Raw genomic sequence first — 11,093 nt, forward strand, 5'->3', positions numbered from 1 at the left:
TAACCTAATCTAATGGTTTTCTCTTCTGCTCTAAAGCTCAACCCCCAGCTGACAGAACTAATATCAAGGTTCAAATCTGGTCAAATCCTGGGGCAAGGATAACAGTTTAGTTGTAAAACACTTGCACAAGGTTCAGGGTTCCAGTCTAGCAGTGAGGAGAAAGACTGAACTGGGAAGAGGTCTCTTATGATTCTCCAAAAAGATCTTAAGGTATAAGTATCCCATGTAACTTGGGTGGTTATGAGGATCCTTTTGTTCGGGGTGTTGTTGTTGTTGTTGTTGTTGAAGATTGTAAGAAATAATCATAAAAAGTTGTATGTATAGGAAAATTCTGTAGAAAAATTAATAGACAGAAAATAAAATTCCCCTACAAAAAAAAGATAAGAAAAACAAGATGGATGCATTCATAAGATTAGCATTCTGGCACAGTAAACATCAAATAATATGAAGGAATAGAGTGGGGATAAGCCCTTTGTCTTAGGGTGTTACTGCTGTGAACAGACACCATGACCAAGGCAAGTCTTATAAGGACAACATTTAATTGGGGCTGGCTTACAGGTTCAGAGGTTCAGTCTATTATCATCAAGGCAGGAACATGACAGCATCCAGGCAGGCATGGTGCAGGAGGAGCTGAGAATTCTGCATCTTCATCTGAAGGCTGCTAAAGTCTTCCAGGCAGCTAGGATGAGGGCCTCAAAGCTCACACCCACCATGACACACCTACTCCAACAAGACTACACCTCCTAATAGTGCTACTTCCTGGACCAAGCACATACAAACCATCACACCTTTAAACCAATAAATTCAAGAAAGGGTCATCGGAGCTGGAGAGACAGTTCAGTGGTTAAGAGCATATGCTGCTCTTGCAAAGGACCCAGTTTGAAATCATCACAGATGCTCTTTAAAATTACCCTTCTCTGTGTGCCCTTGCCATATCTTTAACTTCGTTCCGTGTGTTATAGCCTACTATAAAGACTCAGCCTTTTTCTAGCTTGTCTAACATACTCTCCTACAGGGGGCGCTATCGGGTGGTGTTTCCTTCCAGTCCCTACCCAAAGAAATGCCTTTTGTGTTCTCATCAGAAATTGGAAAAAAACAATAAATCTTCATTGATGCTCTTATTTAATTTTAATCACACTACGATCTAGAAAAGAAGCACAACTCACGACTAGGCCCCCAAACCAAATGAAGTAGATATGTCGAAGTGATGAGACACCCTAAAGCCACAGGCTCGAGTAGAGAGGCAGGGTGGTCACCATCTTGCCCATGTTGCAAAGCATGAGCTAGATTCTAAAGTCCTGGGCAAGAAAAAACAAACAAAGCGAAAATCTGGTCAGTCTGGTTACACATCTACAAATCCTTCTCAGGAGACTATTAAGACAGCAGAGAATGTTCGCCAGCAGAGACAGTTAAGGCGACAAGCCCACAAAGTCCTTTCGGGTCAAATTCTTGGTTGGTCTCAGGAACAGCAGGGATTAGCTATGAATCCAGTCATCTCACTCTCTCAGAGAAAGGGAAGATGCTTCAGAACCTCAGATAACACAAGTTTCATTCATACCCACATTTCGAACGAAAACGAAACTGACACACGCCGCAGAAAAAGAAGAAGAAGAAGAAGAAAAGCCCCAAGGCTGCTATTTAACAGGAAAAGTGTCTCCTACGAGACTGGGTTTTTCAAATTTCGGTTATTGCAGTGAATTGTCTCCGAGGGCCAAGCTGATTGGACTTTGAGCTTCTAGTGAGTTAAACACTATCAGAGGAAGTGAGCTTTGACCAAACCTTGCTTCTGGGTCACAAAGGCTCTGGACTTCTGGCAATAAAAAGATCGCAAAACATCAGCATGTAGGACAGAGAGTTCCAACCTGGACAGAGGTGTTCTGGAAGCTATGGCATCGTCTGATACTCAAGGAAAAAGAGTGGCTGTTATCGGCGGTGGTTTGGTGAGACTGTCCAGGCATTTATGCTCTTCGGGCATTTATTTTTATTATTATTATCTCACTAATGATTGTTTATTGGGTGTGGATTGTTGATTCTGATAGTTAAACCTTTTAAGGTTTAAATATATTTGCTATAAATATGGTATTGCTTTTCACTACAGTTATTAATACATACTGATTGCTGACATTTCCATGTATATCTATGTATATACCGGTACTGATTATGTCTCTCTACCCTTCCACACTCTTCCAACTCCCACATCTCCTCAGTCTCTCTTAAAATTTTACATCTTCTTTCTTCTTCCTTTCTCCCTCTCTTCCCCGCTCTCCGTGTGTGTGTGTGTGTGTGTGTGTGTGTGTGTGTGTGTGTGTGTGTATTTCCATATGTGACAGAAAATATGCAGTACTTGTCTTATGTATTTATATTTCATTTATCCCACTGTCCTCCAAATCCACTCATTCTTACTGAGATGACCTAAGACACATTCTTGATTTTAAATAACAGGATTTCGTTCTTCTTTATGGCTAAACGCTACCCTAGTGTTTGTGTGTGTGTGTGTGTGTGTGTGTGTGTGTGTGTGTGTCATATTTTCTTCATCCGTTTATTCACCAGCAGCCATCATGGCAATAAATATGGGTAAAAGCATTTGTTTTAAATTATTCTTTCCAGGAAATGTATTTGATATCCACTAAATACACGAGTGTCAGTTTTATCATTTTGATTTAGCATTCCCTAAAAGACAAAACAGATTTCACTTTATTTTGCTTCCAAACATGACTTTTCTTTTAAAACAGGAATGTATCTCAGGTCATTATAATAAAAACATTTTGTCCCACTCTGGTTAATAAACTCAGTACTCTCTACTGAGAAGAAAAAGGTCAAGACACATGAAATTAATAGTTTAAAAAATATTATTAGATACTCACTAGCTATTCAGATAAGTGGGAAGTAACACACTTGCTCACCCAAATTACTTGGCTGTTCCATTGACAAGGTGGTGAGTGGGTCCCTTACTTCTTATGAAGAGGTGAGATGGTATTGATTTCCCCTCTGTGGGGAGGGAGAGGAGTGTGTATGTGTGTCGTATTTTCATAGCCAAAGCTAGCTCCCTCAAAAAAAATTTTTTTTAATGCATACATTTTTTCCTCTCAATAGAACTTCAATATTCCAAAATTATTCAATTATTGAAATCATCACAGATGCTCTTTAAAATTAAGAACAGAACCTCTCTACAATCTGGTTACACCGCTTCTCGGTTTATACCTATAATAATCAAGTCTGCTCACTGAAGAGATACCAGCATGCTTATGTTCACTGCTACAGTACTCCCAACAGCTAGGTTACAGACTGCTGAGGGAGCCGACAGAAGACAAGTGGGTCACACACACACACACACACACAAACACAACATGCACACAGGTATTACTCTCCCATAAAGACTAATAAACTTTGTTGCTTGAGGGAAAATGGATATGGCAGATCCTTTTATTATTATCTGATTCTAGAGAAGCAGGTATGGTTGTAATGCTAGCGCTCAGCAGGGCAGGGTAGTGGAGTGAGGTTGAAGCTTACCTGGAATACACAGTAAGAGCTGGTGTCTCAGCAAAGCCGGGCAAAACAGAGCACTCAGGAAGAGCATCATGTGCTGTGGGTGACAGGCATCAGGCCAGTCTTTGCCCTAACTCTCTCCTATCAAAATATTGAACAAACTGAGAATGTATGCATTGCTGCCTGTGTTGTTTAAGGTACTAGGGATAAAGGAGTGAGCCTTCTGTGGAGGAGAAGGGCAGTGGAGAAGGAAACAAGAGAGGGGAGTCAGCAGTGAGCTATCAGAGCAACCCAAACACAGCATTGCTACAAGAGGATGAGAGGGTCTTGGCGGTTTCTGCTTGTAGTCCAGTCAAGGACAGCCCTCTGGTGAAGGGATGGGACCCACCACCTCCACAGGATGGGAAACAGGCTTGTTCAGAGCTTATAGCATCTTAGAGCATCAGGAAAGAAGACTGGATTTTATTCAAAGTTGTGTTATGCTTAAGAGCCTTGCGGGGATTTGAGTAAGAAGGAAAACTATGATTTTGAAAGATTTTACCAAACTCAGACACTCTTGTGAGGCTATGCCAATGCCTGGCAAATACAGAAGTGGATGATCACAGTCATCTATTGGATGGAACACAGGGCCCCCAATGAAGGAGCTAGAGAAAGTACCCAAGGAACTGAAGGGGTCTGCAACCCTATAGGAGGAACAACAATATGAACTAACCAGTACCCCCAGAGTTTGTGCCTCTAGCTGCATAGGTAGCAGAAGATGGTCTAGTTGGCCATCATTGGGAGGAGAGGCCCCTTGGTCTTACAAACTGTATATGCCCCAGTACAGGGAAACACCAGGGCCAAGAAGTGGGAGTGGGTGGGTAGGGGAACAGGGTGCAGGGGGGGGGGTATAGGGGACCTTCAGGATAGCATTTGAAATGTAAATGAAGAAAATATCTAATAAAAATTGAAAAAAAAAAGAAGGAAAGATCTTACATGCTGGACATGGTAGTGCATGCTGGTAATCACATCACCAGGAGGCTGAGGATGGACGGAAGTTCCAGAAAAGTCTGGGCTTTATAACAAGTCTCTATCTACCTACAAACAAACAAACATCCTCAGGCTTTTTATGGAGAACATCTAGAGAAATTGGGGAGAGCCAAGACCAGTTAGAAGACTGCTATACATCCATGCTACTCAAGGGTAGCAGCAATGATAGAAGGGAACAAATCTACCTGAGTATAGAAGATGCAAAAGTCTGTCCAGTTTCCATAGATTTCTCCCTGAATAACACTCAAATGGTACCTTCACAGTGGAGTTGTTTCCTACACATGCCCTGACCCTGCTCTGCTTTCTTTACTGCAAATTTGTTTCTGACAGCAGATTTCCAAATTCAAAAACACTTCTGCTGATAAGTTGTTTCCAAATGTTATTGCTGCTCGGTGACCTTTCAGAGATCTTTCTACCCAGAAACCAGTGCTAACTCAGCATAGAGAGCAAATACAGCCCAGAGGCACAGGAGTGTCCGCTGCCACCCAGAGGCTCCGCAAACCCTACTTTCCCCAGTTTCCCACCTCTTGGGCTAAAGCTAGGTCCTGAGTGTTTGATCTCAACTCTTCTGCCTTTTCTGCACTTTTTACACACTTTTTACACACTTTTTTCTGCACTTTTTACACTTTTTACACTCTACATTATTCTTCACCTGAATGTTCCTCATGCCCAAATCAGGAACTTCTACTTTCCCTGAAAGAAACATTTCTGACCCATAAAACCCCACAAAACTCATGCAATCTCAGGTCAGGTCTTTATAGTGTGTCATTTGGGCCAAGTGTATCGTTTCTGTAAACATTCCTGATATGTACATGGAGAGGGCTTGCTGTTAGTCTTCCTTGGTACTCTGATTTTATTAGTACTAAAATACATCTCAATGCAGTTTTTGCTGACATTTTAAATCACTGTTTGCAAATGAATGCATTTCTTTTGTGATGTTTTCATAATATGTATTTCATCATGTTTCCTTCTTGCTCCTCCTTCACACACTGAGTGCCCTCCCTGTCCTCCATATATATATATATATATATATATATATATATATATATATATATATATCATTACCCTGCTGGGTCCCCTCCCCCTTTAGACTTTTTTCTCCCCTCTCGAGTTCCTTTCCTCCTTTAATCCCACCATGTTTAAATCTGCATTTCATATATGAGAGGAAGCATGCTGTTTGTCTTCATGGTTCTGCTTATGCCACCTGATACAATCACCTCTGATGCCACCCATTTTCCTATAAATGTTACTACTTCACTGTTTTCTAGCTAAATAAAAGTCCATTGTGTAGATGTACCTCATTTTCTCTTTTTTCTTGTAGTTTTTTTCTTTTTCATTACATTGGTTCTTTAACAGTTTCACAGTATAAAATGCATAGTATTCACTCTCTCTTCACCCTTTCTAATCACCCTCCCTCCTCCCTCCTCCCTCCTCCCTCACACTTCCTTCCTCCTCCCTCCTTCCTCCTACCTTTTGGGTTGGTTTTGCAACCCATTTATTCCAGGTCCTCTGTGTGCCCGTCCATTTTGCTTCCCACTCTTTCTGCCCTGACATTTCTCCCTGTCATTCCATCCCAAGGACATGCCAACAGCACGTGGTGGTATGGACTCTGGTGGGCTGTGGAAGTCTGTCTTCCTTTGTTCAGGAGATTAAGGGACACTTTCGATGTTTCTGTGAACCCTCCTCCACCTTTTAAGGTTTTAATGGGCTTGGTTTCATCAAAGAAGTTTTAACGCTATGCTCTCTGCCTATATCTCTCTAACAGCCTTGGTGGGTTTTTGAAGTACTTCATAGAACCCAGTCTTGCCTACATGTAAAACATGTATCCCACACTGGTCATCTGTTACCTGCTTACTATTAGGTCCTTGGTGCAGTGCTTTAAAATACGTGCAGCATTAGTTCCTAAATGTCCATGTTCCTGTGGGAGGGCGCCCTCACCAAGTCTTCCTTACTGTGCCCAGGCATCTAATCCTGCCCAGTTTCTTCCTTCCTCCACCCTCTCCTGTGGTCAGGAATCCAGCTGTGCCTTAAGAGAGCTGTGGGAGGCTTGGATTGGCTTACACATTATATTTCCATGTTATTTTCTTGTCTTCTTGGCCACTTGCCACCTAACAACGGAAGAGGACACTGACAGTCTTTCCAAATTATGCACTTTCTACAGCAGCTGAGAAAAGGAGATACATTCAAAGTGCAAAGCCTGCATCCCAAGCCATAGGACCAGCTCTGACAGCTGAATGCATAGTCTGTGTTTCCATTTAGCTTCATTTGAGCCTCAGTTACATAGGAGTTACATTTGTAACTCACTCTTCACTTAGATTGTTGCTAAAAAGTTCATGTTGTTGCATTTCCTTGCCTAAATATACCAGAATTTATCTGTCCATTCCTTTGTAATGGTCATTTAGAATGTTTGAAGAATAATTTCTTTTTGTGAAAAAGTCTTCTTTAAATATTCTAACATCTGTTCCCTCATTTGTATATATAGAGTTTTCTCCTGAGTATATGTTATGATATGAATATTTAAATTGACATAATAATCACAGGAATAAGTAAGTGATCTAGTAATTCATGTTTCCTGGTTCATGATGATTTCATGATCCTTAAAGTATCTCAGAAACCTAAGGAGAAGGCATGGGTCTTCAGCTCCCGACCTTAGAACCCTCCACTCAGGACATCCTCCCCACCCCCACCCCAGATCCTGGGGTCAACTTTTATCGAGGCAATGGAACGTACCATGGAAGCAGACCTCAGCCCACCACTGGCTTGGGGAAGATTCTGTGCCTAGCATAGCCAGTGATACCCATGTATACTACACTGCTTGTTGTCCATACAAAATATTGCGTTTTCCACCAAAATGTCTATGTATGTACAGAACCAAATGAAGACATGAAAACAGTGGCTTTGATTTCTAGGTTGGAGCGCTGAATGCCTGCTTTCTTGCAAAGAGGAATTTCCAAGTTGATGTGTACGAAGCTAGGGAAGGTAAGTTGGTAGCAGAAAATGGGAGAAAGGTTTCTGATTCCTTGATCTGTTTCTTTTTAGTTTTTCTGAATAAAAGACAAATGTTTTGATAAAAAAAAAACACTTTAGGATATGAGAACTATTAGAATGTTTTAAAAACCCCAGTTATCTAAATTTAATCAAATACTATTATACACTTAACATTTTCTATCCATGAGTTAATGAGTCTTGCAGTTTGATTCTGAATTGAGCAGTTGCTCAAATGCAAGGATTTGCTCATCCTTAGCATCATTTAAGAAAATGTGTGATGTGTGCCCCACGGCATCTGTTCCCTGTTTTTAGATATTCGAGTGGCTAAATTTACACGTGGAAGAAGCATTAACTTGGCCCTTTCTTATAGAGGACGGCAGGCCTTGAAAGCCATTGGTCTGGAAGATCAGGTACATTGTTGATGTACTTTTCTTTCTTTAAAAAAAGTGTGTGTATGTGTGTGTGTACGTGCATGTGTGCGTGTGTGTGCATGCATATGTGTGTGTGTACGTGCATGTGTGCGTGTGTGTGCATGCATGTGTGTGTGTGCGTATGTGTGGGTGTATGTATGTGTATGTGTGTGTATATGTGTGTGTTTGTGTGTGTGTGTCTGTGTGTGAGTGTATGTGCATGCGTGTGTGTGATGTAGCCCTGTGTGTTCATGTTGATGCCAATGACTACACATGAAAATTCATCCTGCAAAGGCTTAGAAAGTTGCCCATTTGACAAGCTAGTAAACCTTTAACACATGGCGGGGGTAAAAGCCTGAGACACATGGATAGGGCTGGATACAGACGTAACACTACAACCCCATCTGACATCATGCCTCACCCCGGGCTCTTATAGGAAGGCGGATCTCTGATTGGGTGGGTAAGAGTGCTCTAGTTTCCTTTCAGTTACACGGATAAACACTCTGATCAAAAGCAAATCCACAGAGGAAAAGGTCCATCTCATCTTACAGCTTCCAGCATCCTCACTGAGGGAAGTCAGAAAAAGAACTGGAAGGCAGGGCCGTTTGCTATTTCATGCAGTATTACCTGTGACCAGGGCATACACATCCCAGGAGATACAGCAGAAAGCATGGAGGAGTGCAATTTCTCCTCTCACCGTAGCCCTTCCCGTAGTCATAAAAAAATCCTCCCCACCCCCAGCTTGGTCCCCTCTAACACGTAGCCACACCCTGTAGTCTGTGATATCTGGTTGAAACCAGATAGACATTCCTTTTCTTCCAAGTTAGGGAAACTCTGACACACTCAGGAGTTAGGTTTTCACAGAGTGACTTTCCAACCACGTCAAGCTTCCCGAGTCCCATTAAAGGCTTTAACTGATAAATCACATTTAATTTCACATCTATTGAATTCCTCTGGATGGTATGTCACACTGGTGGAAATAGCTATTCCTGGTTCTTCTCAGATCGTTTCCAAAGGTGTGCCCATGAAAGCCAGAATGATCCACTCTCTTTCGGGAAAGAAGTCTGCAATTCCCTATGGGAACAAGTCACAGGTAAGTTTACACTGGACACAGTGGGATTATGCAACAATTCTGAGCTGGATGCCTGCAATGTGCCTCTTGCGTGATATCCCCTCCTTTGTCCCCTTGTACTAACTCGGGTACCTCAAGCCTTGGTCTAGACTCTAATTACCTACTTAGCTCCTAGTTGATGCTCAAGCCAGGGCCCAGCCAACAACACTATGACAAAAACTGGGCTACAGTTATTAATCTCACCAGACCATTTCTTGTTCTGCACATGGCTCCTGCTGCCCAGCTGTTTGGGATGCCCTCTGTCTCCAACTTCCTTATCAATTAGAGAAAATTACTATGTTATTTGTTGTGGAGTATCATGTACAAGGACAACTCTGGAGCATTCCCTGCTGCAGTTGCCTTCCCCTGAATGACCCTCTTGCCCTGGGTTTGCTTATAATAGACTGTATAGAATGAATGAGAAATGTTTTCAAGGCTTTATAATTCCTAAAACAACAGAGGCCAGAGGGTGATGTCGATTTTGAAAGCAAATCCATTATCTTGCTCTGTGTTTTTCGTGCTGACATTCATAACTGGAGAAAATATATTTACATCTAATTATACCCTCTGAGTTTATTTCTCTGAGAGAGAATGAAGGCTCCAAATATCCATGGCGGAGAGGGGGGTTCCTGGTTTGCTTTATTTTTATGGAGTCTTATGAATCACAGAGCTTTTGTCAGGTTCACATTCTTCTGAAGGACAGGGGACAGTGATCAGGTTCCTGGGAAGAGACATCAGTAGAATAAGACAAGGGGAACTTCGTTGTGTGGTGTGGACAGGAAATGGAAAAGTGGTTTGAAGAAAGGAGGAAGTTGTAGTTTACAAGAAGGCTGCAGAGGAAGTTCGAAACACTTTGTAGGAATTTTAAATCAGTAGCAGAACAGAATTATTCTAATCAGAAGGATGAAAACTGGGTGAGACTTCATTTCTAAGATTTAAACCTGAAATGCAAAGTATATTCAGAGGTTTGGAGGAGAGAAGATGTAAGTTCACTCTAGCATAGCAGAATCTTTAGGCTTATTGAACTTGAATCCGGCCGCCATGCTTCATAGAAGAGGAAACAACCCACAGACTTGTGTGCGATTTATCAAGGCAAAAATAAGGCAGCTTCCTTCCCAGTGGTATGACCAGAAAGCCAGGCAGCACTGCCTCCAGTCAACCCCACTGCTATCTGATTCACAGTCTCATCTCACTCCTTGGTACTACCATGGAGCATCCTGAGCAGGCTGAGCCATCCAACTGAGCTCACTCCAGAGTGAATCTCCAGAGTGAATCACCTATCAGTAAACCAAGTCGTTCTAATAGTAGTTCAAATACTGGAGAAACTAGGTAAAGACCAGAGGCCACAAGGCTTTCTTGATTACCCGAGAGGGAGCAGGTGTGTGGGGGAGTTCCAATTTTAGAGCTTTCACTACAATAGTGAGGAAGTGGTCTCTTCCCCGCCTCCACTGCTGTTTCTCAATTCTTACAAACTGGGTGATGGCTAAGTTTACAGCCATGCTAGTCCTGCGTGATTACATTGACAGTCCTTGTGTTTTAGTTAGACACAAAGGCCACCTTGCCCTTTAAGAACTACATCAAGTTGCTTCAACCCACTCAATTGCTCTGCCTGAGGAAATCCAGTCATCTTTGTCACCCCCAAGACTTCTACACATCTTCAGGGAGACAGGCTTCTTTTGGCCTCTTCGGGCTCTTTGCACCTGGGTCCCTCTCACCCTGTATTGGCTAGCTGCCACTAAGATCCAGGTGTGAAATCCACCACTTCATCAGTCTCTATGCATACAACTTCCTCAAAAGAACATGCATTGGATCTGGGAAGAGGGCTCAGAGAGGAAAGTGCTTGCTGAGTGAGCATGAAGCCCTGAGTTCAATTCCCTAGCATCTAATCTGGAGAGACAGCTCAGCAGATAAGAGCACTTACTACTGTTCCAGAGGATATGAGTTCAGGTACCAGCTTTCACATTGGGAAGCTCATAACCACTTGTAACTCCAGCTTCGGGGAGGCCAGCACTCTCTTCTGACCTCCATGGGCCCCTGTATTCACACACACACACACACACACACACACA

At 42.4% G+C, this 11,093-nt stretch overlaps 1 protein-coding gene across 1 annotated transcript in view; it reads left to right on the forward strand.

The window, feature by feature from the left end:
- Window positions 1-1,673: 1,673 nt before the first annotated feature.
- The window catches only part of Kmo (kynurenine 3-monooxygenase), a 31,280-nt gene continuing 21,860 nt past the window's right edge, over window positions 1,674-11,093 (forward strand). Inside the window, exons 1-4 of the mRNA XM_021198921.2 lie at window positions 1,674-1,940; window positions 7,425-7,494; window positions 7,816-7,913; window positions 8,917-9,006. Of these exons, the coding sequence (XP_021054580.1) occupies window positions 1,887-1,940; window positions 7,425-7,494; window positions 7,816-7,913; window positions 8,917-9,006 (312 nt within the window). The 5' untranslated portion in view covers window positions 1,674-1,886. The remainder of the gene's footprint in view (window positions 1,941-7,424; window positions 7,495-7,815; window positions 7,914-8,916; window positions 9,007-11,093) is intronic.

The sequence above is a fragment of the Mus pahari genome, chromosome 5 (assembly GCF_900095145.1).
Source record: "Mus pahari chromosome 5, PAHARI_EIJ_v1.1, whole genome shotgun sequence".
Taxonomy (NCBI): Eukaryota; Metazoa; Chordata; class Mammalia; order Rodentia; family Muridae; genus Mus; species Mus pahari.